At 46.5% G+C, this 27,849-nt stretch overlaps 2 protein-coding genes across 5 annotated transcripts in view; one reads left to right on the forward strand and one right to left on the reverse strand.

Annotated features, from left to right (window-relative positions):
* The window catches only part of BMP8A (bone morphogenetic protein 8a), a 31,789-nt gene extending 25,789 nt beyond the window's left edge, over positions 1-6,000 (forward strand). Inside the window, exons 7-8 of one of the 2 annotated variants that reach the window (XM_086716567.1) lie at positions 556-628; positions 2,690-2,775. In XM_086716567.1, coding sequence (XP_086572693.1) covers positions 556-594 — 39 coding nt within the window. In that variant the 3' untranslated portion in view covers positions 595-628; positions 2,690-2,775. Of the gene's footprint in view, positions 1-555; positions 629-2,689 lie in introns of both variants that reach the window. The other variant, XM_086716566.1, reaches the window with a different exon arrangement.
* On the reverse strand, positions 306-27,796 carry LOC112863211 (peptidyl-prolyl cis-trans isomerase E-like). Of its 3 annotated transcripts, none has more exons than XR_015254619.1 (5): positions 19,101-24,483; positions 16,589-16,712; positions 7,697-8,239; positions 5,538-5,708; positions 306-2,791 (listed from the first exon to the last, which is right to left on the reverse strand). XR_015254619.1 is itself a non-coding variant. In XM_086716568.1 (5 exons), exons 1-3 carry the CDS (start codon positions 26,368-26,370, stop codon positions 7,971-7,973), a joined length of 708 nt encoding a protein of 235 aa, XP_086572694.1. In that variant the 5' UTR covers positions 26,371-27,796; the 3' UTR covers positions 306-2,791; positions 5,538-5,708; positions 7,697-7,970. The 3 variants fall into 3 exon arrangements, 2 of the variants coding, with proteins under 2 accessions (XP_086572694.1, XP_086572695.1); XM_086716568.1 differs by lacking the exon at positions 19,101-24,483 and adding an exon at positions 26,056-27,796; XM_086716569.1 differs by lacking the exon at positions 19,101-24,483 and adding an exon at positions 25,197-27,796.
* Positions 27,797-27,849: the final 53 nt, after the last annotated feature.

Here is a 27,849-nt window from a genome sequence, read left to right on the forward strand (position 1 = left end):
TGTTCGGGAACCTCTGTACCTCCTGGATCTGGATTTCTGTTTCCTTATTTCTCAAATAAATTTTCTGACCCCTTCTTTTTTCTCATTCTGGGATCCCTATAATGCAAATGTTATATGTTTGATGATGTTGCTGAGTTCCCTAAGTGTATTCTCATTTTGCATAACTTTTCTCATCTGGCGAACTTATTTTCCACTACTCTGTCCTCCAGGTCACTGATTCATTTTCTGATTCCTCTGGCCTGCTGTTTATTCCATCCTAGTGTGTTCTAAATTTCACTTACTGTATTTTTTTTTTTTTTTAAGAGAGAGAGCGTGCGAGTGGGGTAGGGGCAGAGAGAGAGGGACACAGAATCCAAAGTAGGCTCCAGGTTCTGTCAGCAGATGCCAACACAGGATTCAAACTCACAAACTGTGAGTTCAGGACCTGAGCCAAAGTCAGAAGCTTAACTGAGCCACCCAGGCACCCCTCATTTATTGTATGCTTCGTCTCTGTTTGGTTCCTTTTTAATCTCTTTAAGGGTCTCTCTGATGTCCTCCACTCTTTTTTTTAAGTAGGCTCCACGCCCAATGTGGGGCTTGAACTCACAACCCTGAAATCAAGAGTCACATGCTCTACCAATTGAGCCAGGTAGGCACCCCTGATGTCACCCACTTTTCTCAAGTACAGTATCTTTATCATTCCTTCAAATTCTTTATCAGGTATATTACTTATCTCTCTCTTCCTTGGGTCTTTTGCCATGATTTTGTCCTGTTCTTTCATCTGGAATATATTTATCGGTCTCCTTATTTTGTCTCTCTGTTCCTGCTACGTCTCCAGCTCTTGAAAGTAGTGGCCTTCTGAAGGCATCCCGTAGTGCCCAGCAGCACAGTGCACCCCCCCCCGTTCGCCGGAAGCTGGTGCTTCAGGGGTGTCTTCTGTGTGTGCCACATACACCCTGCTGCTGTGACGCGTTTTCCTTCAGTCCAGTCATCTGCAATAGTTCTCTGATGTTATGGGCAGTGTTTGGTCCCTGTGGTGTCAGTGGGCTGGTCTGGGGCCACTCTGGGCTTGAGTTGAGTCATACCAGGCATTCGCAAGATGCTGTAGCACCAAACACAGGGCTCTTTTCCTGTGTTGTCCCTTGAGAAGATATTGTTGGTGGGCAGGGCCTGTTTATTAGACTGTCTGCCCCCAGTCCACTGCTGGGGTGCGGCCTGACTCGTATGTGTAGTTGTCCTTCCCTCTCTCCGGGGAAGGAGTCTCTGAAGAGGTGCTGACCCCTGTCGGGGCTGCTCGCGCACTGCCACGCTTGTGGTCCCACATGGATGGGCTCCAGCCATGGGTGTGTTGGAGGGGGTGGATCTATGACGTGCAGTGTCTACAAGGTTTGCAGGTAGACCTCTGTGAGAGGGGACCAGCTGCCGTGGGGACCAAGGCCCAGCCTGACTGGAGGGGTGGAGCTGCCAAGGCTTGGGGTGCAGGGAGGTGGTGTCAGCAGGATTTGCACGAACGTCCTCTGCAGGAAGGGACCCAGGGTACTGGAGCTGAGGGGGGCATGGCTGGGGGAGGGCAGGGTGGCAAGTCAGGCAGGAGTGTCAGTGCTGTGCTGTTTCCCACAGGTGGTGGGTTTATGCTGGGGGACAGGAGGGAAACAGCGCAGGCCTGCTCCCTTGTTCCTGGAGTCCCCCAGTGATCTCTGTCCCTGGGGCCTCTCTATGAGAGGAGTAAACAGCTTCCCCTCCCACACGCCCAGGGGGTTTTTCCAACTGCTGCTTCAGTGCTGTAGCTCTGCCTGCATCTTCTCCGGCAGGGACTCGGTTTCCTCCTGCTCTCCCAGAACCAAAGAGCTTCGTCCAGGTCCTGCTTGGCAGCGTCCGAGAGGGTGGGGGGCCCTGGGCTGCACGACACAGGGATGGAGCAGGTGTCCTCTTCTCTCCTGCCTCCCCACAGCCTCGGGCCTCCTTCGGGCCTGGAAGTGGGGGGCCCTGACCCGGAATTCCGTGTAAACTGCGACTCATCCTGCCAGGGCTTGGGAGAAATATTTTTAGGAAGCTGAAAATGGGCCGTTCCTCAGGCAGGCTCTCTCTTGGCAGTAAGGCTGTTCAGAGGGCAGCAGGTCAGCACACCCCATCCAAGTTCTGCCACGCCTGAGAGCCATGCGACTCTGGGCACCATGTGGGGCCTCCGTGCCCTCCGTCTTGGTCGGCCCAGAACAGTAGTTGCCTTAGAAGTTGTTATCGGGTGGCAAGTGCCTTGAGGAGTAACAGCACTGAACACGAGGATGGACCTAGGATTCTAGGTCTCTCCTGTTCTGTGATCGTTCACTGGCTCACAGCTGGGAGGGAAGACAGATGGCAAACAGCTAATGGGGACAAGATATGATCAGGGATGTTACAGGAGCACATGGGAGGAGCGGAGGGGACCCCAGAGGGGTGGTGCGGCAGAGGGACTGGGCACACCATGTGCTGGAGACCAGTGAGCGGGTCGTGGCCTCTGAGGGGAGTGAATGTGGAGGGAGGGAGCCAGCTGGTGCGGGGAAGGGGTGAAGGGGGGCGGGGTGGGGAACATCTACAGGTTAGCGCCAGCACGGGCTGCAGAGGATGGAGCCAGGGAGGGTGAGCAGCTGGAGACTCTGGGGTCGGTGGGACCTGGGAGTCGTGGGAGAAGGCCGCGGTACTCACACCTGACTGCCGTCCCTCCCCTGGCCAGGTGCACCTGATGAAGCCGGACGCGGTCCCCAAGGCGTGCTGTGCCCCCACCAAGCTGAGTGCCACCTCCGTGCTCTACTATGACAGCAGCAACAATGTCATCCTGCGCAAGCACCGCAACATGGTGGTCAGGGCCTGTGGCTGCCACTGAGGCCCGGCCCCACCGCTGCAGAGCCTCCTGCCTGGATCAGGCCCCTCTCCAGACGCAGGAAACCCTCAAATGCCATCACAGCTCAGGTGGGGTGGCAGAAAGGACCCCTACTTGCATCCCTGCCAGGGTCTCCCCAGGTCCCTCTGCCCCCTCCCCCCGATGTCTGTAGACTGGCTGGCCTGATGTGCACAGCAGCCTCTGAGGCATGCTGACTGCACTGTCTTCAGCTCAGACATCCTGTCTTAGGACCTGTCCTTGGCCATCCCCAACCCAGACTGTAGCTGACCCGGGCCTGTCTGAGGAGCATCTGGAGTGTGAGCTTAGCTGGCTGGGCTTTGAGTGGGGAGAAGGGGGTCTGTCCCTCTTTATAAGCACCACACTGGGAATTTCCAGGGCACAGAGATGCAGTTGTGCTCAGTAGTGCATTACTGGGCTCCTAACTTGGCCCACTGGCAGCACATTGGAAGAAGAACGAGCTGGATGAGCCTCATGCTAAGACAGAGTGACAGGGATGTTTTATGGCATATGTCTTCCCCTCCTTGGGAAAGTGGTTTGATGCCCCCACCCCAACCCAGAAGCAAATAACCTTGGGGGCTTCCAGTTTCCTCTGCCTTTTTTCCATGTGAGGCTTAGCACTGACACAAAGTGAACTCAGTTTCCCCACACTAAGGAGCAATCCATTCTACCCACAGCATGGTGCTTGGGCCACCTCGGGCCAGGCATAGGGCAAGGAGGGAACTGTCTGTCTGCTAGAACCGAGGAGTTAAGAACAGGCTGCTCAACAGTCTATACCACATTGTGTGCCCAGAAGCACTGTGCTGTTTCTTGAGGCCTGTGAACCAAAGGTCCCTGTCCCAAGGGAATGACAGGCAGTAATTAGGCTGACCTGGGTGAAGGTTCCCGAAAATCGTTATTCTCCTCAGAGCAGCTGCCATAGTCAGTTGGGAGTGTTTGTTTGATTTCTGACTTGCTAAGCCTGTAATTTACCTGCTGGAGCAGACAGAGTTCAGCTGCCCGAGCCCTGAAATACTGTGTCATTAAAAGCAGATCCTGGGCCCGCCCAACCCACAGGCACAGCCCAGCCGAGGCAGAACCACCCCTGTGCCCAAGGATGCGCATCTCTGCCATCACTCTGCACCCTGAGGAGGGGCCCCAGGACAGCAGGCGGGGCAGCAGTTGAGGAATCTGGGGCCCTGCTGCAGGACAGCAGCCCCTCCACAGGGACCTGGAAGGGACTGTGGAGCAAGTACAGAGGAAGAGACCCTCCCCGTGTACACAGAGGGCAGGCCCAGACTGTCTGCAAAGTGGGGAGTTCCCTATTAGCCTGGGGCTTTGAGCTCTGGCTGGCAAGGGACTGAATCACAAAGTGGCTGGAATGTCGGGAGACCTGTACTCTGGTTCCAACTCAGCCACTGATGGGTTTGGTGTCAGGATAAGTTCCCTTCCTGATTCAAGCTCCAGTTCCTCATCTGTGACACAAGGATATAAGCCTACTTCCTGCCTGAAACGCTGGCTGTCTCCTCTGTCACAGAGCAAAGACAGCCTGAGTGCCCAGCTGCTGTATACATAGGGCATGAAACCCACCACTTCGGGGCCTTAGCAGCTCTCTCCTCCCAGTATCAATGGCAGTGGAGGTTTTGAAAACTTTTAACAAATGTCACTATTTGGTCTCCTCAACACCTAGCACATAACCTGACATGTTTTGGGGATACCAAGAAAGCTTGTAGAATGAATGTTTTAAAGATGCAGACTGCCTTGTCCATGGGTGTGCCGAATAGGAATGTAAGTATCATGATCTGAATCCCTTTCTGTGCAATAAAGCTGAAAGTACAGTGGTCATGGACTTCCTGACAGACTTCTAGAACCTCCAGCCAGCCAACAAATTGAAACCAACCAGAAAAGGCCTTGGAGAAGGGGGAGAATTATGGATGCAAAGTCAATAAAGGGGCAGCCATCTTATTTATATGGTTGCCTGATACCCCAAGTTACGTTCAAGGCTGCACGTTAGAATACATAAGGGTGGTCAGCTCAGGCCCACTGACAGCAAAGTAAGTGCTGCCAGGAAGGGAGGCTGCAGAGGAACAGCCAAGTCTGGGGGCAGGGGGAACTGCTCTGTGCGCCTCACACCCAGTGCACCTCCACAATCAGAGCATGGTACTGGCCCGGACGACAGCTCACCAGGCAAAGCCCTGTTCTTTTGTGTCTCTATGTAAAGAAATGGGTAACATGCTTCAAGAAATGCCCTGCAATTTCACAGGAAAGGAGGCTGTGAATAGGATATGGTGGGTTTTAGAGCCAGTAGACCTGGCATAGAATCCTGGCTCTGCCTCTTGTTAATTTGACCAAATTATGTCACCTCTAAGTTAGAAGTTTTTCCTCTGGAGTATTAGTACTGCCCTTGCAAGGCCATCGTGGGGATTTGGTGTGTCCACAAAGCACTCAGCACCGTGCGTGCATGGGTACTGAATGAATAGCATTTACTAGTGGTCTTACTTTAAATGAATTTATGTATCTGGGCCTCCCCTGTTAAAACCTTCCTGTTAAAATCCCCTCCTTCCAGAACATGTCCAGGAGGTGCTGCTGTGTCTACTTTAAAGCTGAGCTTTTCCTAAAAAATCTAAATTTGGTCATCTCTAGGGATGAGGTAGGGACTTACAAAATCCCCTGCCTGTGGGAGTCCTGGCGTGCAGGGACCTACCGTGACTTGGTGACCTGTGGAGCCGGGGCCTCTGCTGGGGACTGAGGACGGGGCTGTGTTTTGTCCCCATTTCCTCCCAAAGTCCAGAGTCCTACAGCTTCTGGGAAGCTGAAAGGGGAGCTTTCCTGGGGTTTCTCTTCTTACCATGAAGCCTTGAGCAAGTATTTGGACCTTTAAAAAGAAAAAAAAAAAGTTTTTCCTCACTTGTGTGCTAGGGAAATTTTTGAAAATAAAAAACATAATCCCAGCATAATCCCCAAAATGCATAATCCCAGTACACAGAGATAAGCATTGTTAATAATTCCTTCCAGTCTTTTTCTTTGACACATACATGTTTGTCTTTATATAGAACATCTGGGTATTTCATGAAGTCAGGATCATACTCTATGTACTGCTTGGTGATCTGATTTACTCGATCTATGATATATTGAAAATTTGTTATTAAATCTTCTTTGAAAACAGATCTTGCTGTAGCACTCCTCTGCCCCAGTTCTGCCACGATTCCCTCCCTGGAGGCAGGTCTGGGGTCCCCATGACCCTACCATCGGGAGCACTGGCCCTGCATCAGGAAGGCAGGTGCTCTGGTCAGACAATACCTACGCGATCAGCAGGCTGATGGCATTAGGACCTGGCATCTCACCACTGAGGCTCAGGTCACCACCTACACAAGGGTTACGGGTGGACCCACATGATAAATTTTGGGGAAGCCCCTTACAGAGCACAGAGGGAGCAACTGCCACCTGTCAGGTCCCCATCCACTGGATTCCTGGCCAGTGTGCTAGTCCCACTTTCCTAGGGCAATCAGGGAAGCACAGTGAGGGACAGAACTCCCTCCCCCCAACAACCTCTCCCCTGGTTTCACAGAGTTGTGACCAGTCCTCCCTCCTGGGGCTTCAGGCCAGTCGGTTCCCCCTCCCCACATGTAATCCCTAGAGCCAGCCTTGTTGAGTATTTCAAGTACATCTCTTCTCTCCCAGACATCACACCAGCCCTGAGTGGCTGGCATTTTCCTGGCCTCACTGCTGCCTGTCCTGATAGCCATGACTGATACCAGTTAGAGGGACGCCTAGGTTAGGGAGCGAGGGTCCCTGCTGGGAATACCGCAGGCCATGATTTCAGCAACAGGAGCGGGCGCCAGCCAACCAAAGGGGTACAAGCCAAACCCCACCTGAAGGCAGAAACCAAGGTTGGCCCAGGATGCTAGCTAGATAGAGAGGGCTAGCCTCCAACCCTCTGCAGAAGCTGCCCTGGGGTCACAGGCCAGCAGGCTTCTCTCCTCCCCTCCAGGCTCAGCCTGACTTCAACCCAAAATGAGAACCAGCCCTGTCCAATGGTTTCTGAGTGTCGAACCTTGATCTAGAGCCACTGGCAGGCGGCAGAGGAGCAGGTGGCAGCCTTGGACATTGTTTCTGATGACTGATGGTTTCTGGTGACCAGCCTCAGCACATGGGACATGCTGGGAGGTGGCCCGGCTGGCCAAACACTGGTATAGGGTGAGAGGCCACACATGCTACAGACTGTGGCACCAGACTTTGATTTCCACTGGGGCTGGGGTATGGGGAGGATGCAAGTACCATTTCGGCTGATTTCTCGTGTTTCCCCAGCACCACGCACAGCGCCTGGTAAAGGGACTCTGGGCATTCTGCAGTACTACAATTCAGACTATTGGTTCAATGACTGAATAATAAGTGAATGGGTCACCAAGACTGATTTCAGGTGCCCCTTAGACTCACGACTAGGTATGAGGGCAGGAATAGAGCATGGCTTACCTAACTCACTGGCCTCGTAGCAGAGGAGAGGACAGAGGCACTTTGGCACCAGCTCTGACCTCTGCTGCCCTACAGTAGTCTGCAAAGGGTATAGTCTTAGGGACCCAGCCCGGGTGGGAGGGAAACAGCAGGGGAGGTGCTCTGCTTTGTCACAGGAAGATGGGCCAGTCACAGCTCTCTGAAAATACCTGGGACCTGGCTGGCAGGCGGCCATACAAGAACTAGGATTTATTTTCCTAGAAGAAATGTCCAGGAGCCACATTGGCAGGACGAGGAGAAGCTGTGGCAGTAAAGGCCCAGAAAAGGCCACATACAGCCTGTCCACAATGAGGAAGGTGGCCCCTGTGCTGGCCATGCCTGGGAAAGAGCCAGAGGGAGTCCAGGCCATACCTGCAGAAGAGTCGCTGTGAGCTGAGTCCAAGAAGGGCCACGACACAAACCCCTGCTTGCCGCAAAGGGGACAGACACCCTCAGGTGCTGGTTCCCAGGCTGACAGCTCCCTCCTGGATATGCAGGGGCAGTGCCGAGACTTTGCGGACTCACACGTACTCCCCACAGTTGGCAATGATCACCTTCTGCTTTGGCTTCCTATCCTTGCTGCCCTGGGTCTTTGTGGGGACAGAAGAGGGGGAGAACCAAGGGAAGGTGAAGAGTAAGGACTGGCTTAGGGATACCCTCCCCATCTACCCACCCCTGCCTGAGCAGAAGCAGCCCTCCCTGGGATCTGCCACGGCCCCTCTCTCCAGCTCTCCCACAGGGCTACGCACCCAGGGCCCAAGTGGGCACCCATCTCAATCTGCTGCAAGACATCCAGGCCTTCTGTGACCTCCCCAAACACTATGTGCTTGCCATCTACCCAATCAGTCTTGTCACATGTCAGGACGAATCGGGAGCTGTTGGTGTTTGGGCCAGAGCTGACCATGGAGAGCAGGCCTGGGGGAGAGAAGGAGCACGTCAGGCCCTACCCTTGGCTCCCTGCTGTCAGACGTACATCTGTGCAGACTGTTGACAGCCCTTCAACCAGGCAGGCTCAGACTCTAGGATAATACCATGTGGATGCCTTGTTTGCCACTCAGTTGATAGTGAAATGGTGAGCAAAGTTGCTTAAATCATTTTATACTGGTTTATCCTTTCTTTCACTCATTCAATAAATACTTGTATTGTCTACTTTGTAACTTAGCTCCTGTTGAGCCCTGGGGACATTGGTCCCAGCCCTGGTGCAGCTCATAGTCTAGTGGAAAAGAGTCACTCAAAAGATAACTGTGGATGTATCTCAGGAATGCAAGGCTGGTTTAACATCCAAAAAGCAATATAACACATTAACAGAATAACGCACAAAACCCACATTATTATCGCAATAGACACAGAAAAAGCATCTTACAAAACCCACAACTTCTCATGATAAAAACACTCAACAAACTAGGAATAGAAGGGAACTTCCTCAGTCTGATAAAGAGCACCTACAAAAAAACCACACAGTGAAAGACTAGATGTTTTCCCCCTAAGATCAGGAATAAGACCAAAACATCTGCCCTTACCACTTCTATTCAATATCGTACTAGATGTTCCAGCAACTGCAATCTACAAAACAACGAAATGAAATATGCAGATGACATGATCTTGTATAAAGAAAATCCTACAGAATCCACTAAAAAACTATTAGGACTAGTTCAGCAAAGTTGCAGAATACAAGATCAACATACAAAAATCAAGTTATTTTATACTCTAGCAATGAACAATCTGAAAATGAAATTAAAATAATTCCATTTATAGTAACATCAAAAAGAATAAACTTCAGAATAAATTCAAAAGAAATATAAACTTATACCCTGGTAACTATAAAATGTTACAGAAAGAAATTAAAGAAGATTTAAACAAATGGAAATATATCCCATGTTCATGGACTGGAAAACTTAATACTGCTAAGATGGCAATACACAAATTGTTCTACAGATTCAGTGCAATCTCTGTCAAAATCCAACCGGCTTTTTTGCAAAAATTGAGAACTATTCCCCAAATTCATACAGAAATGTTAGAGACCCAGAATAGCCAAAACAATCTGGAAAAAGAAGAGCAAAGTTGGAGGACTCACACTTGTCAAATTTGAAATGTACTATGGAGCTACAGAATACATGACAATGTAGAACTGGCATAGGACACATATATAGATCAATGAAACAGAACAGAAAGTCCAGAAACAAAATCCTTACATTTATGGTCAATTGATTTTCAAGAGGGATGCCAAGACAATTAAAAGAACAGCCTTTTTTTTTTTTTTTTCTTTTATTGAGAGAGGACACAAGTGAGCGAGGGCAGGGAGAGAGAGAGAATCCCACAAGAGCAGAGATGGGGGGGGGAGAGGGAGAGACAGAGAGAGAGAGAGAGAGAGAGAGAGAGAGAGAGAGCGCAGGGCTCACCCAAAGCGGAGCTCATGCTCACCTGAGGCAGAACTCAAACTCACGAACCATGAGATCATGACCTGAGCCAAAGTAAGATGCTTAACCAACTGACCCATCCAGGCACCCAAGAACAGCTTTTTCAACAAATGAGGCTAGGACAACTGGACATCCACAGGCGAAAGAATGAAATTAGATCCTTTTTCTCACACTATACACAAAAATGAACTAAAAATGGATCAAACACCCAAATGTAAGAGCTAATCTTTAACACTCTTACAAGAAAATATGGGAGTAAATCTTCACAACCTTAGTTTAGGCAAAACCTTCTGAGTTATGATGGAAAAAATATACTGATGGAAGAGAAGAGAGATAAATTGAACTTCAACAGAATTAAAACTTTTTGTGCTTTGAAGCAAAACAAAGAAAAGTGAAAAGACAACCCACAGAATGACAAAAAATACTTGCAAACCATGTATCTGATAAGAGAACTACAGCTATTTAAAGAACTCTTGTATTTCAATAAAAAAAAGATAAATAACCCAATTTAACAATGGGTAATGGATCTGAATGGACATTTTCCCATGAAGATTAAAATATGGACAATAGACACATGAAAAGATGCTCAACATCTTGCTTCCATCAGTCAGAAGGCAAATCAAAACCACAATGAGACAGCATTTCACATCACTAGGATAACATAAAGAGAACATAAAAGAAATAATAACCAGTGATTGTGAGGATACGGAGAAACTGGAACCCTCATAGGCTGCTGATGGGAATGTAAAATGGTGCAACCACTTTAGAAAACAGTCTGGCAGTTCCTCAAAATATGAAAAAATAGTTATCCTATGCCCCAGCAATTCCAATTGTAGGTACCTACCCAAGGGAAACGAAAACATAGGTCCACACAAAAACTTATACATGAATGTTCACAACAGCATTATTCATAATAACCAAAATGTATAAACACAAATGTTCATCAACTTATGAATGGATAAACAAATTGTGGTATATGCACACACTGAATATTAATTGACAATAAAAAAAATTAAGTACAGATACATGTTATATCGTAGGTGAACTTTTTCGAAAACATGCTAAGTGGAAGCCAGTCACAAAAGGCCACATACTGTGGAATTCTATTTATATGATAGTCCAGAATAGGCAAACACTAATCGAAAGTCGATTAGTGTTTGCCTAGGCCTGGGGGACAAGGAGAAGGAGAATGCTAAAGGGTGTGGGGTTTCCTTTGGGAGGAAAATGTTCTAAAATTATTTGTGGTAATAGCTGCATAACTGAGTACAGTAAAAACCACTGAAATGTATACTTTAAATGGGTGAACTGAATGTATGTGAATTGCATCCCAATAAAACTGTTTGTTTGTTTGTTTGTTTGTTTGTTTTTTAAAGAAAATCATGCTATGGAACAGCAAAGCCTCGTGGCACAGACATCTGTTCAGTGAATGGAAGCACAAGACGCAATCACCTAAAAGTATATGTGTCTATGTGTGTGTCTCTCTCTCACATGCACACGCGCACACACATGTAACAGTACCATGGAAGGCTTTCTGAAGGAGGTGACATCTGAGTTTAAAAGAGCCAGGTTCGGCAGAGGCTGAGGGAGGGTACCTATAAGCTCATCTGTCTCAGTGAGAAAGCCTCCTTTTCATGGCTAGGGCTCTAGACTGCATGCGCCCTTTGGATGGGGACCATGTCCCATTCCACTCTCAATGATGGAGTTGATCAAGGTGCCTGACACATAACAAAACTGCCCTGTGAACATCAGTTTTAAATATTCAAATATTTACACAATTCTAGAATACAGTGGTGACCAATAAAGACTGGGTCCTGCCCTCATGAGGCTAATATTCTAGAAAGGGAGACAGAAAATAAGTGAAAGAATAAGTAACTTCATAATATAATCTCAGGTATTAAATATATGAAGAAAAATGAAGCTGACTAAAAAGAAGAGATGACAGGAATGTCCATTCTAGACAGAGAGCAAGGCAGGTCTCTAAGACAAGGTACATGGCACCTGAAGGAAGTGAGGGGTGAACGCTGTAGATGCTAGAGGAAGAACATTCTAGGACAGGAAGTAGAATGACCAAGACCCTGAGGGGGAGTAAGCTGTGACTGAGGAACAGCAAGACTGCCTTGAGGACAGAGGGAGGAGCAGCACATTCTGGGAGCTTGGGAAGGTGCCAGGCCTCATGCCAGTGGGTCCTAAGTGATGGGGCCCCATGGGAGGACTCTCAGCCAGAAAGTAACAGGACTGGGTTTATGTTTGAAAAGGATGGCTCTGACTACCTCACATATTGGACCAGGAGGGGAAGATGCAGGAGTGGAAACAGGGAGACAAGTGTGAGGACTTGGTGCTGGTGAAGGAAGGGTGAAGCAAGGGCAGACAAGAAAGTGACTTGAAACACGTGGATCTGACCTATGTCAGATGGAGGAGAAGGGTCGAGGAGGGGTCCTAAGCTGAGCAAGCAGTTAGGGAGATGGTGGTGGCATTGCTGGAGACAGGGATGAGGAGAGGAAGGGTCTGGGAGAAAAGAACATGAGAGTCTGTGAGGTCTGAGACATCCAGGGGACGTCCAGGGGAAGGCGACAGGGAGAGAACAGCATGGAGGCTGACATGTGGACAGGATTCATTTACAGATATGACTGGAAACCCTGGAAAACCTGGGACAGGAAGGGATTGGCCAGAGCACTGGTTATAAATAGGGTAAGACTGCCCCCTCGAGGCTACTTGGAAACTCCAAGCTATGTTGCTCGTTGTCAGGAATAATGGGGGTGCTACTGGCATTAGTGGGAAGGGAACAGGGAATCCAGATGTCCTGCCATGTCACATGTCAGGAAGAATTATTCTTAATCCTCTCAGACTTTCAAATGCCTTGAGAAACATTCATGTATTGGATAAAAATCTGTTTATAATGATTTGAGCTGAGAACCTAACTCCATTTTACATATAAATCCAAAGACTTATCTTTTGCACTGAATTTTTCCAGAAATAGACCTACTACATAAACCAAGGGAACATAATTTTTGGTTTCGTTCAGAATTTTACCAGGGGATTTTCACCATGTCAGGAAATCATGTTACTGTGACCCTGCCAACAAAATACACCTATGTCAGTCCACACTGCTAACTATTGCTCTAGGCAGAAGTGTATGTTTAAATATTTCACATATTTAGTTGTGTCCAAGCATTTAAATACTGAAATACATACTATTTTATTGTAAATTACTTTCATTTTCTTTCATATTATAATTATTACATAACACTATTTAAAAAAATTTTTTTTTAATGTTTATTTTTAGGGGCATCTGGGTGGCTCAGTCAGTTGAATGTCCAACTTTGGCTCAGGTCATGATCTGGCAGTTCATGAGTTTGAGCCCTACATGAGGCTCACCGCTATCAGCGCAGAGCCCACTTTGGATCCTCTGCCCACCTCTCTGCCCCTCCCCTGCTTGCACTCTCCCAAAAATAAATATTAAAAAAATATATATTTATCTTTACTTAAGAGAGAAAGTGAGAACCAGCAGGGGAGGGGCAAAGAGAGATAGAGAAAATCCCAAGCAGGCTCCATCCTGCCAGTGCAGAACCCAACTTGGGGCTCGATCTCATGAACTTCGAGATCATGACCTGAGCCAAATTCAAGAGTCAGACACTCAAACGATGGAGCCACCCAGGAGCCCCACATAACACTTTTTTTTTTTCTTTTAAAAACTATGTGTTGGAAGAATATATTAACTGTGACTTTCATTCCCACCCAGTAAAGAATCAGTTCTAAGAGGTGGGCACGAGGCTAATATGTTAAGAACCATTAAGTGAAGAGTGAGGGTAGAGAAGACAAAAAAGTGTTGAGCTCTGGGTCCCTGCAACCGTTCGGAGGTCAGGAGGGAGGAGACAGGAGAGACTTGAGACGCAGCAGCCAATAAGGATCTGAGTGGTGTGAGAGGTGGACTGCGGTGGAGGCTTTGGGAAGCCACTTGGATCCCCTTCAAGACCAAGACTCTCACTTTCTCACCTCCCAGGAGTGTGAGATGCTAGCAGCCCCAGGAGAAGTTCCACCCCAGTAAATGCCTTTGGTTGAAGAGAGCTGCTCACCCCTTCTGGGAATCAGCCAGAATTCATGACTGTCCATGTGAGGGTTCAGAGGCCTGGTTCCCAGGCCTCAATTCAGAACAACTCAGAAGGGCTATCCAAGCTCCAATGCACCCCTGGGACCAGCTGAGGCCTCTATGTGACTGATGGCATCTCAGTTACACTCTGCCTACTCTGCTCCCCTCATTCCCTTGCAAGAGTTGTCCCTGAGATGACTCTCTGCCTCCTGCATGCAATTCTCCATGAGTCTGTTTCCTAAAAATTCTGACCCAAAACAGCCAAAAACTGAAAAAAAAAAAAAAATCAAGTAGTGATAATGTGAATATGTTTTTCAGAGCTGTAGCAATAAAAGCCAAAATAATCACCTGAAAAAAATGAATGTTACCTTTGGCAGGGCAGGAAAATTATGGTGAGGGGGAACAGAAGAACATCACGTTATAACAAACTTCAATGACTTTCTTTAAACTATGTGCAAATTATGACTTTGATAAACATTTTTTGAAAACACTTTTGAGGGGCGCCTGGGTGGCTCAGTCGGTTGAGCGTCCGACTTTGGCTCAGGTCATGATCTCACGGTCTGTGAGTTCAAGCCCCACATCGGGCTCTGTGCTGACAGCTCAGGGCCTGGAGCCTGCTTCAGATTCTGTGTCTCCCTCTCTCTCTGACCCTCCCCCGTTCATGCTCTGTCTCTCTCTGTCTCAAAAATAAATAAACATTAAAAAAAATAATAAAAAAAAATACTGTTTTTTAAAAAAAACACTTTTGATAAACATATCTAAAAAATATGAATATTTAAGAAAATAGGAAGAGGTGCTTGGGGAGGGGGGGCTCAGTCAGTTAAGTGTCTGACTTCGGCCTAGGTCACGATCTCGCTGTTCCCGGGTTCCAGCCCTATGTCGTACTCTGTGCTGACAGCTCAGCCTGAAGCCTGTTTCAGATTCTGTGTGTGTGTCTCTCTCTCTCTCTCTGCCTTTTTCCAACTCGCACTCTCCCTCTCTCAAAAATAAACATTAAAAAAAAAAAAGAAAGAAAGAAAGAAAATAAGAAGCACACAACTGTGAATGTGAATAGTAGTTACCTCAAAGAGATGGGCTGGAGGTAGTGAGGAGAAAAAACTTTAGCTTTTAATTTATAACCCTAAAAATAGTTGTAACTTCCAGGGGAGAAAGCTGGCAGCCATCTCCTTAAGCAAGCAACCAAAGTTGACATCACAAATATTGGAACTGACATCATGCACTTCCTTACACGATACACTGGTAAGGAAACAGCATTCTTCTGCGGTGTTCCTGCCAAAACACATCACACCTACACCTAATCATGAGGAAGTACTAGGCAAAGATTGAGAAATAATCTTAAAAACGGGCCTGTCCTCTTCAAAGTCATCAAGATCAAGAAAGACAATGAAAGGGGCACCTGGGTGGCTCAGTTAAGCGCCCAACCCTTGGTTTTGGCTCAGGTCATAATCTCACAGTTTTTGAGTTCGAGCCCCTTATCGGGCTCTGCACTCCTAGTGTGGATTCTGCTTGGGATTCTATCTCCGTCTCTCTCTGCCCCTCCCCTGCTCACACTCACGCTCTCTTTCTCAAAATAAATAAAACTTAAAAAAAAAAAGACAAAAAACTGAAACACTGTTCCAAATAGAAGGAAACTAAAGAGACTTCTTTAGTGTGTGGTGTGTGAATCCTTGCCAGGGAAGAACAATTGCTAAAACTACTATAAAGGACAATACCGGGGTAACTGATGAAATCTGAATATGGGTTGAAAATTAGTAAACAGTGTTGTACTGATGTTAAACTTCCTGATTTTGATGGTCATACTGTGATCATGTAAGGGAACATTTTTTTTTTAATTTAATTTAATTTAATTTATTTTAAATATGAAATTTATTGTCAAATTGGTTTCCATACAACACCCAGTGCTCCTTCCAAGAGGTGCCCTCCTCAATGCCCACCACCCACCCTCCTCTCCCTCCCACTCCCCATCAACCCTCAGTTTATTCTCAGTTTTTAAGAGTCTCCGATGGTTTGGCTCTCTCCCTCTCTTTTTTTTTTCCTTCCCCTCTCCCATAGTCTTCTGGTAAGTTTCTCAGGATCCACATAAGAGTGAAAGGGAACATTCTTATTCTTAGAAAATATATAGTTGGGGCACCTGGGCGGCTCAAGTTGGTTGGGCACTGACTTTGGTTCAGGTTCAAGCCCCATGTTGGGCTCTGTGCTGACAGCTCGGAGCCTGGAGCCTGCTTTGTATTCTGTCTCTTCCTCTCTCTCTGCCCCTCCCCCACTTGTGCTTTGTGTCTCCCTCTCTCAAAAATAAACATAAAAAAAATTTTTTTTAAGAAAATATATACTCAACTATTTAGGAGTCAAGAGGTATGATGTCTTCAACTTCCTCTCAACTGGGACAGTAGGGGGAAGATACATCTATGTATATCAATTCAATGCAAAGTGTAGAGGGCAAAAAGTAAATTAATGAGTGGACAAAGGATATATGCATTCCTTGTACTATTCTTACAGAACTCTTATTCCATATACCCATAAGTCTACCAATACATTAAAACTACAAAAAAAAAATGCAATTTATAATTTTCAACTGCCTACTCTTTCTAATAGTCCTAAGCCTTTACAGAACTTCGAAAATGTCTGCTCAGTCTCGTTAGTTACTAAATGTTGGGATCCCAACAGAAGGACTCAGATTAAAAGTGTTAAAGGCTCAGGATTCCAGGAAGCCCCCTCTCCGGCCTGCTCAGCCACCGGCATCCTGCCCAGAGTCCCGCTCACCTGCTGTCATGGGGACAATGTCTGAACGCAGAAGCATCTGGATGCAGCCAGCTGGCTTGTTCCCAATCTTGATGTCCATGTACACCTGAGGATTTGATGAGGCCTTTTTCGCAGTGGGATCTCCCTGGGTGCAGGATAAATCATTAGGCTGGACAGAACTCGACCCCCCAAGTAGGAGAGCAAGTATTCTGAATACACACCAAGAACCCAACAGCCGCAAGCAGGCTACAGCAAGATGCTGGCAGGGAAGGCCCTGGGTCGTGAAAGGGAAGGCCATGGCCGCAGCCCCTGGCCGGACACCCAGTGACAGGACACTTCAGCACCAGCTAACCTGAGCCCCACCTTGCAAGCTCATTCCCTCATCACACTTACCCTCAGACATGCCAGCTCGCTTCACCCTGCCCTGCGGTCACGGAACTTTCCTGGCCCATAGCACATAGCTCTTGGCACATTCAAACACCAGTTCAAGCCCACCCACCACACTCCTGTTACAGCGACCCACACCCTTCTCCTCCATGCCTACCCCTACAGATTCACAGTCTGGCTTCAATGGAAGCAGAAAGGGCTGCTCTCTGGCTTGTGCCTGACTGCTCAGAAGACTGAGATTAATAAAAGACCTTCCATTTTACTTCTAAGAAGTCTGCGATTTGCTCATGATTAGTGAGGAGGTTGGGCCTTGCTTTGCGCTCCAGGTGGACCAGGATGACTAGCTGATAAACACAACATTCAGTACAAACCCTACCATTTGTTTCATAGAGAAAGCTCTATTGTCTCTGACCTATTTGTGGTGTGAACTAATAGGTCAAGATATAGGTATTGAGCTATGAGGCCCAGTACTGGAGTTGTTAAATAACTGGGTATCCAGTGGGGGAGGGCTGGCCACAAACACGAGACACACACAGATCCCAGAGCTACACAGCCTCGGTTCAAATCTAGGCTCCGTCACTTATGAGCTATGTAATGTTGGATAAGTTATTTGATCTCCTTGTGCCTAGTTTTGTCACCAAGAGTTGGAGATAATATTAGCACTTACCTCAAAGGATTATCATTAGTACTAAATATTTGTAAAACAGAACAGTTGCTGGTATAGAGGAAGCAACATTTGAACATTTGTTAAGTAAATAATGTCAAAATAACGCTGTAAATGCAGGATAGAGGGTGCTACAGAATCCCAGAGGCAACAAAAGCCCAGAAGGGACACTGATCTCACTCAACTAGAGGATTCAAAAAAGGTTCCTAGAGAAGGCAGCAACCGAATTCAACTATGAAAGATGAATGGGAGATGGCGAGACAAAGTAAGTTGGAAAGGGAATTTAGGCAAAGGAACTGCTTAGGTAAAAACACAGACACTTATAGGTACCTACAAACTCTGTCCTAGAATGTAAAATGTACATACAATGTGGAGAGGTGAGCAGGGTCTGAACACGGAGAGCCCTTCTATCCCCCTAAAGGAGCCCAGACTACTCCTCCTATAGATGAGGAGTCCCTAGACTGCTTGAGAGGAGCCACATGGTCAGCTCTATGCCTTAGAAAGCTCCCTCTGGCTGCTCAGGACAGGAGGAATCGGGCCCAGGGTGGGAGACCAGCTAGGAAGCTACCATCATTATTCGTAGCAGAGATGACAGAGGCTACAGCAAGCCAATGCAGCAGAAGCAAACAGGAGAGAAGAGATTCAGGCAGGTGTAAAAGAGAATGATAGCAGGATATGGCAGTGCATCAGGTGTGGACTGTGATGAGGAGTCAGAGATGACAGCGAGGTCCCTGGTTTGGGTGACTGTGGAAGATGGCAAAATTTGCTAAGATTGGGTACTTGGGACAACCAGAGAGGAAGGAAAGAGGAAATCCACTTGGGACATGCTTTGTTGATTTATGGTAACTGGGAGACATGCAGGCAGAAACCCGTGAAACTCAGGAGCAAGGTCAAGGTGAGGACTAGAGACCAGGAAATGAGCAGAACACTGAGTCCTGCAATAAGCTCAGACATGGGACACAGTGGCTGAAACTACAAGGACAACGGGCAGAGAGGAGTGGGGGGCTAAGGGAGGAACTTGGAGAAACACCGCTGCTCAGAGGGCAGACAGAGGAGAGGGAGCCTCCAAGTTATCCCCAGAAGTGACGGTCAGGATGGTGTATCGAGAAGCAGGAGAAAGTGCCGAGGCAAGCAGCAACTGGCTAAGGACGGAGGGATTGAGGCCTCTCTGGAATCAGGCCAGGAATAGGAAGAAAGCAAGCCTGGGGCCAAAGTCTCAGCGAGGGAGCAGGAAAGGTCAGGAGGATGGCGGATACTGGTGAGGGGGAGTCCTCACTGTCCTTTCTCATCTCAGACCCCCACCTAGTTCAAGCAATCACAAATCGGTATCCAAGCATGCATACCATACTTCTCACCTAGAACCCCTCACAGACGAGAAAGCCACGCTTCTCCATTCCATTCACCTGCCGCCACCTACACCAGGAGCGCCCTGGGTGGAAAGCGCCAGCCCCTCCTGTGGAAGCACACACCTTCAAACCTCACCTCCTGGGTTTCCACTTTGGAAGGCTCCGTCCGACCCTCCTTCCTCTTTATTCTCTTCAAGAGTCTGCCCAGAAAACTTCTTCAACCAGTCATCACCTGACCACACTGAAAGGAAAAGAAGTGAACAGATGTTAAGAAATTCAGGCTACTGCCCAGCTGTTCACTAGCTGTGCCCAGTTCTTCACTTTGTCAGCAGAATGGACACACCATGTGGCTCTCACAGGCATAAGTTACCTCTCGGACAAGGGAAGCTGTCACTGGGAAATGTCAGGCCTTCAAGTCCAGCTCTCAGCAGAGGCAGATAAGAGTAACAAGGGAGGACTAAGCCGAGCCAAAAGGGAAGTTCCAACCACTGTCAAGGCCGAAAGGGCACAGTGTATGTCTACATCCCGGAGCAAGACTTTCACAGAGACCATGCCTCTAGCTTTGCAGAGAATCTCAAAGTCTGTTTCCATGGAGGAGCTGCATTCTCCCCTCCCCTGTACACCACTCTACCCGTGTATATACTCCCACCACAGCAGGAAGTAAAACAGGGATAAAATGGCAACAGAGGCCAAAGTTGAGGATGTGATTGGGAATCTGTGATTGCCCCGCTTGCCTGGTCTGAATGAGCCTTCCTTAACGCTCACTAGTTTGGCTAAACGGACACAAATTGTCCACCCAAAGAGTTCAGGTTCATTCTAAAATGACTGCAATACAACTCAGCTGCTTAAACCTTGTAAGGTTAACAAAAGACCTTCCATTTTACTTCTAAGAAGTCTGAGATTTGCTCATGATTAATTCTATGCTGGGAGGCCACACCCCGCAATGGCAAGCTAAACACAAAACCAACCATAAAGTGTCCCTGAGCCACTACACATTTCTTTTCTTTCAACACCAACAGGAAGATCTGTGCTGGCATGATCTTTGAATCTGAGCTCAGAACTCTGAAATTATAAGGGTAAATGCAGTTACCATGTATTGAGTCCATTTTTAAAAAGTCAAGATCAGCACTAAATGGGAAAGAAATAGTATTGCTGGCTGGTGGGGGACATGTTTGATGAAAAAGTAACAGAAAACATGGATGTACAGGAATATTATCCAAGAACAACTGACACTTGGGTAGTTTTTTTTTTAAGTTTATTTACTTATTTTTAAGAGAGAGAGAGGGAGGGAGGGAGGGAGGGAGGGGCAGAGAGAGAGGCAGAGAGAGAATCCCAAGCAGGCTCCCCACTGTCAGCATGGAGCCCGATGCGGGGCTCAAACCCACAAACCATGAGATCATGACCAGAGCTGAAATCAAGAGTCGTACACTTAACTGACTGAGCCACCCAGGCACCCCAAGATTTTTAAAAAAGGTTTGTTTTGGGCCTTTTCATGAAAACTAAAAAAATATGAAATAGGATTCCTTAATTAGTAACATTTAAGTTATAATTATAGCTATGCTTTGTTCCTAGAAACAAAGATGAATCAAGTACTAATTTTACTTATAGCAATTAAGAAAAAGACTGAATGATAGCATGTAATACCCTTATTTCATATTTAATCATAAAGACTGATTATAAGACAAGAAAGGTTTATCATAAAGATTAAAAAAGGGGAGGGTAGAAACATATAAGAGTTTTGTTGTAGGCAAAATAACACCCCCCCACCATGGTGTCCACATCTTATTCTCCAGAACCCGTGAATATGTAATATTATATGGCAAGAAGGAAGGAAGGCTATCGCTCGTTGGTCTGCTGACCTTTAAATAAGGATATTATACTGGATTATTCAGGTGCTCCCAGTGTAATCACAGAGATCCTCTAAATGTGACAAGGAAACCAGGGGAGTTAGTTTTAGAGTGACTTAGGGTGAGAAAGACTCACCTGGCCACTGCTGGCTTGAAGACAGAAGGGACCAGAAGCCAAGGAATGAGGTCAATCTCTACAAGCTGGAAAGAAACAGACTCTCCCGTAGAGCCTCCACAAGGAATGTAGTCCTGCTCATGCAGTGAGACACATTTTGGACTTAAGACTTCCAGAACTCTAAGATAATGAATTTGTGTTGTTGTTAAGCCACTAAATTTTGGTAATTTGTTACGGCAGCAGTAGGAATTTAAACCACTTTTCTTTGAAGCACTCAGCCTAACAAACCTTACAGGTTTTCTCTGGTTTACCTTGACTTAGAGAGAGCCACTTTTGAGACATGACTCAAAAGTTTACACTTTGTTGACTAGAGCCAACCACAGCAGTTTTCCATGAAACCCTGTCTTTTATGCCAGATTCACAAGTTTACCTTGCAATCCTTCTACACTCTATTTGCAGTACATTGCCCTGGACTAGAGGCTGGCAAACTTTCTGTAAATGGCTAGACAGTAAACATTTGTTTGTAATTTTTTTAATGTTTATTTCTTTTTGAGAGAGAGAGAAAACGAGTGGGAAAGAGACAAAGAGAGGGGGACAGAGATCCACCGTGGGCTCTGCACTGATAGCAGAGACCCCTATGTGGGGCTTGAACCCACGAACCATGAGATCATGACCTGAGCTGAAGTCAGACGCTTAACTGACTGAGTCACCCATGTACCCTTAGACAGTAAATATTTCTTTGTGGGTCAAACAGAGTCTCTACTGCATATGCTTTTTTTCCCTTTTTTTCCAAAACCCATTAAACATATAAAAAACTATTTAGCTCATGGGCCATACAAAAGCAGGCTGCAGGACGGATGTGGCCTGCAGTCTGAATTTGCTGACCCCTGACGTAGATACAAAAGTGTCAGGGAGAGGGGCGCTGCGGAGGCTCAGTCAGTTGAGTGTCTGACTCTTGATTTTGGCTCAGATTATGATCTCATGGTGCATGGGATTGAGCTCCATGTTGGGGTCTGTGCTGACAGCATGAAGCCTGCTTGGAATTCTCTCTCTCCTTCTTCCTGCCCCTCTCATGCTTGCTCACTCACACGCTCTCTCTCTCTCTCTCTCTCTCTCTCTCTCTCTCAAAATAAATAAACATTTAAAAAAAAACCCACAAGTGACACCTGGGTGGCTCAGTCAGTTAAATGTACGACTTCAGCTCATGTCATGATCTTACAGTTCATGGGTTTGAGCCTCGCATCGGGCTATGTGCTGACAGCTCAGAACCTGGAGCCTGCTTCAGATTCTGTGTCTCCCCCCCCCCCCCCCCGCTCCTCCCCCACTCATGCTCTGTTTCTTTCTGCTCCCAAAAGTAAACATTAAAAAAATTTTTTTAATAAAAAAACAAAAAAACACCAAAGTGTCAGGGAGAGACTCACCAACAAAGATGGTTGGCATTTATGCAAACATTTAAATAGGAAGGATTTCTGAATAAGAATTCATTTCATAAGTAGCCAGTTCACAGTAAATACTTTCAAATAATGACAACTTTTGCTTCCTAGATAACTTGAGACTGTGGAAACTGGAAACACAATATGCACCTGAGGGTCCCATGTACTCTAAAGTAGCATCAAAAAATAGCTTCAGTAAAAAGCAAAGAGTCTCAGCCATATCATGTTGTCGATGGCCGCTGTAGCATCCTAAGAGAATCTAAGAGTTCATGTGTGTAGTCCAACTCTTCCTGTGGTTAGCACTCAAATAAAAACTCAGTAGCACACACATGGAAAAAAACCCCACACTTTCCCTCCTTCCCTCCCTAGATTATATGCATTTAACAAAGTGTATGTACTAACTGCTTATTAGAGCTGGTGATGTAAGGATGTGTGCTCAGGCACAGAAACCTGAAAACACACAGGAGACAGGAACCAGCAATGCAGGCTCTAGAAGGCAGAGACAGATCTCTGCAGGATCTGTCTTCCACATTCTGACTACATGAGGGGAGCTATGAGTCTGGCTTGGTGAGCCTTCCTTCAACCAGAACTTCTTGTCCCTTGGCAACTGTCACCACCAAACCAGGGTTTTGGGGGTTGAATCATATCCCCCAAAACTTCAGGTCTGCCCAAATTTCAGAATGTGACCCTATTTACAAATAGGGTCTTTGCAAACATAATTAGTCAAGATGAGGCCATACTGCATTAAGGTGGTCCTAAATCCAATCAACGACTGGTATTCTTGTAAGTAGAGGAGACACAGACACATGTGGGGAACAAGGCCATGTGAAGACAGGGGCAAAGACTGGACTGATGCAGTTATAAGCCACAGAATGCCAAGGACTGCCAGGAGCCACCAGAAGCTAGGGAGGGAAGGATTCTTCCCTAGAGCTTTCAGAGGGAGCATGGTCCTGCCAATACCTTGATTTAGATCTGCTAGCCTCCAGAGCAGGTACAGCTGTGAGAATAAATTTCTCTTGTGTGAAGCCAAGTTTGTGGTAGTTTGTTATGGCAGCCCCAGGAATCTACTACATCCACCCAAATGGAGAGTGGCACCTTTTGTAGCCAATGACAATAGGCAACACCAAATACTAAACAAGGAAAATTTCTTACCTCTGCCAATTCAAACTCAACAAGAGCAAATCCTTGGTGCTTTTCACAACAGCAGATCGTTAGTATGTGAGCAATAGAAGGAAGCATGCCATATCCAGACGCCATTTAAAAAAATGAAAATCTAGGGGCACCTGGGTGGCTGAGTTGGTTAAGCATCCAATTTCAGCTCAGGTCATGACCTTGCGGTTCATGAGTTTGAGCCCTGCGCCATGCTGATGGCTCAGGGCCTGGAGCCTGCTTCAGATTCTGTGTGTCTCTCTCTCTTTCTCTGCCCCTCCCCTGCTCTCACTCGCTCTCGCTCTCAAAAAAAATAAACATTAAAAAAAAATTTTTTTAATGAAAATCTAATTTTTAGGGTTTCCTTAGTTTAGTCAACAGGGCTTCCAGAAATATTAAGGTTATTTTGTTCATTTTAAATAAACATAGCTGAATAGTGAACTAAATTTTTAAACTTTGTAGTATCCAATTCTACCACAACAGAATTTAAGGCTTAAGTTACTTTCCAAGCATTTTAATAACTTGTTTATAAGACATACAGAAAGTAGACAAAGTTGTTTACCAATTATTCATTCCAACTGAACACCAACGGAGGACAGAGCGCTGACCTCACTACGGCGTTAAGTGATTATTAGTGAAGGAGCCTCATGCTTGTCCTCAGGAAAACATGTTAGCTGGCAGAAAGCAAGGGCAACAAGAGTTACTAATTTATAGAATTCAGGGATAGACGAGCCCCCAATGGCCAGTCTTACTATTTATTTAAGAAATGAAGAACTCAGAGAGTTATCAACCCAGAATTAGTGGCACAGCTGGTTCTAAAACTCCTATCTTAGAAAATTACAACCAACGATCAAATAGAAATATGCACCATAACGACGATACCAATTTAAGGGAAACTCCCCCAGATGAGCAGAGTCCAAGGCCCTGCCACTGTTGCAGCTGAACTTTCCTGCTGCCTGCTGCTATTTAAAATCACAACGGGGGGCGCCTGGGTGGCGCAGTCGGTTAAGCGTCCGACTTCAGCCAGGTCACGATCTCGCGGTCCGTGAGTTCGAGCCCCGCGTCGGGCTCTGGGCTGATGCCTCAGAGCCTGGAGCCTGTTTCCGATTCTGTGTCTCCCTCTCTCTCTGCCCCTCCCCCGTTCATGCTCTGTCTCTCTCTGTCCCAAAAATAAATAAACTTTGAAAAAAAAAATTAAAAAATAAATAAATAAATAAATAAATAAAAATAAAAAAAATAAAATAAAATAAAATCACAACGGCCAATAAGGGAGGTCTGGGCAGCAGGTGTGGTGGGGTATAGCTACCCAGCATGGGGGTGTGAAACATTACTCAGACCTTTCAAGATTTTTCTAAAACTAGCTTCCTACTGAATCTTACTATACAGTTTATATATTAAATGATCAAATATCAAAGCCCCCAAATGGTTCCAATGTGGAGAAAGCCTTTCTTCAAATCCAACAAACTGTCAATCCAAATTTCAGCCCATAGCCACACCAGCATCCTGGCCTTGTTGTCCTTGGAACATTCCTTTTCCATCACCAAGATCATAGTCACGTTGACCTAGAGAGACATCCTCCTGAACTTCATTACATATCAACCGTAAACAATGCACATGACTTAAAATTCTTCTCAAATTCTTTTCCTGACATTAGGAATCTGAACAAGAGAGACATTGAAAGAACTCACCTGTTTCATAATCCAGGGAAAACTAATTATCCATGATGTCTCCAAACAGAAATAAAAGTAACACGAAGAACTTTGTTGTCTACCTCCTCTGCCAGCCCACCAGCAAAGAGGAAGTGCCTTCTGAACCAGTGCCCTCCATACTCTTGGTACAGATGCTCTGTTAGCAAGACAGCCACAGGGAGAAGGAGTCCCCAGTCTTTTAGGTATACAAAATGACCGGTGAGGTACACTATTCCCCTATCCCCCTTCAGACTTACATCTAGCCCTCGGTTACTGTGTTAGGTTCACTGCCTCCAGTTTCACAATCTCTTCAATAGTTACTAGAATGATTCCAAGAAAGTGCAAATCGGATCACATCACTATCCAGCTTAGCTTAATAGTCTCCAAAAGCTCACCAACGCCCACAGGACGGAGCCCAAATTCCTTGACACGCATATAATAAGACCTTCCTAAGGTCTGAGCCTTGCCGACCTATCTAGCCTTCCTCCCTGAACGCAAGTCCCAGATGTTGGACTACTTCACCTCTCCGGGCTCTTTTCTTGCTGCTCTCCACTCAGGCCACAGCTTTACTCATGATCTTTCAAACCCAGCTTTGGCCTCTGCGCTTCAGAAAGTTTGCCCTCACCTCTCCTGATAGAGTGAGTGTTCATTCCCCAAAGCCCTCAGCTCGACCCTCATCAACATTGTCTATTTTATGGTCACATCATGAGGCTTGCCAGCCCGCGCAGTAAGGCTGTTCCCAAAACTCCCCAACTATTCGGTGAATTCCTTCCTCTAAGGGGTCAGGGCTGCGGAGTTTATGGAATGAATGGGCTTGAGAGTTTGGAATGCGGTCTGAGGTCACAATAACAGATCTTACCAACTCTCCGAGACCAAGATCATAGAGGGAAAGGGCTCTGGGCAGCGCCAGGACCAGCAGAGCCGTCAAGTCGCGGGCGCTGCTCACAGGCTGAGGGGGCAGAGCCACAAGAGAAACCCACGCTAGCTCGGCAACGAACAACACGGTCTTGCGGGAGCCATCTTGCTCCCTGGCTCTTCCGCCGGAAGCCGAAACCAGGCCCCGCCCCCGGACCCGACCTCTCGCTCGCTGGCGCAGCCGCTGTGCTCCTGGCCAGTGGCCTGCGGCGGATGTTTGGAGGGCACTCAGAATAGAGATCACAATACATAGCGGCATTAACTGGGGAAGTCAAGAAATAGAAGAATCTACTTTAGATCCGGCCTTTGTTTCTAATTATTTTAATGCCAGTGTAACATAAGTGTTATATTCGTCTCAAATGTAAAATATAGTGATTCAATAATTCCAAATATTGCTGTGTGCTCAAGATAAATGTAACCTTGATCCCCTTCACCCGTTTCACTCATCCTTCCACCCATCTCCCCTCTGGTAACCAGATTGTTCTCTATAGTTAGTCTGTTTTTGGTTTACCTCTTTATTGGTCTTTGTTGTTTCTTAAATTCCGTATGTGAGTGAAATCCTAGGATATTTGTCTTTCTCTGGCTTATTTTGCTTAGCATTATACTCTAGTTCCATCCATGTTGTTGCAGACAGCCAGATTTCCTTCTCTTATGGCTGAATAATATTGCATTGTATATATACACGACATCTTCAGTCGTACATTTGTTGATGGACACTTGGGCTTCCATATTTGGCTATTTTAATAATGTTGCAATAAACATAAAGGTACGTGTATCCCTTTGAATTAGTATTTTCCTACTCTTGGGTAAACACCCAGTAGTGTGATTACTGGATCATAGGGCAGTTCTATTTTTACTTTTGAGGAACCTCCTTACTGTCTTCCATAGTGGCTGGGTTACCACTCACAGTGCATTAAGGGTTCCTACTTCACATCCTTGCCAACACTTCTTGTGTTTTTAAGTAGGCTCTATGCCCAACGTGGGGCTCAAACTCATGACCCTAAGTTAAAGAGTTGCATGCTTTACTGACTGAGCCACCCAGGTGCCCCAAGTTGTAGTTCTTTATATATTTTGAATCCTAAGCCTTTTTTAGATGTCATTTACAAACATCTTCTCCCATTCAGATTGTCCTAGTTTTCTTATTTCCTTTGCTGTGCAGATCAGGCCTTAGTTATTTAAAGTGAAACCAGACCTTCAAGAAAATGGGGAGCCTGCTAAGAAGAATATTCCAAGCAAAATGATACCTTGGGTAAGGCCCTGAGAAAAGACAGCCTGCCAGGTTTCAAGGAAAAGGAGAAAGTGTTCCTGGAGGACAGTGAGGGCAAGTAGACTGGTTGACCTTGGCCGGGTGAGAATTGAGGACTAAAGGAACCACAACACACTTAGGACTCCAGCACTTGCTTGCTGTTGCCACTCAGACCTAGCCACCAAGCCTTTTCCCAGTGCCAGAGGAAATCTTAGCTGCATAATCAACCGAATGTAGGAAAGGGGACCCACAAACCCCAGCTAACACATCCAAGGAGGGAGGGGCCGGGTTCTGCTGATCTCCCCATACAGCCTTCATTCATGTGCCAACCCCAACCTGTACCCAATTCTCCCATGCCAAACTTCTGTTCCCTGTAAGTTAAATGGAGGTCCATTATAAAACTCCTCCCACAACAATGCAACGGGACAGTTCTGTATACCTGGCTAGCTCAAAATAGTCTGTTTATAACCATCAGGAAAGGATGATAGGCTA

The sequence above is a fragment of the Puma concolor genome, chromosome C1 (assembly GCF_028749965.1).
Source record: "Puma concolor isolate L17-30 chromosome C1, mPumCon1.1.hap2, whole genome shotgun sequence".
NCBI lineage: Eukaryota > Metazoa > Chordata > Mammalia > Carnivora > Felidae > Puma > Puma concolor.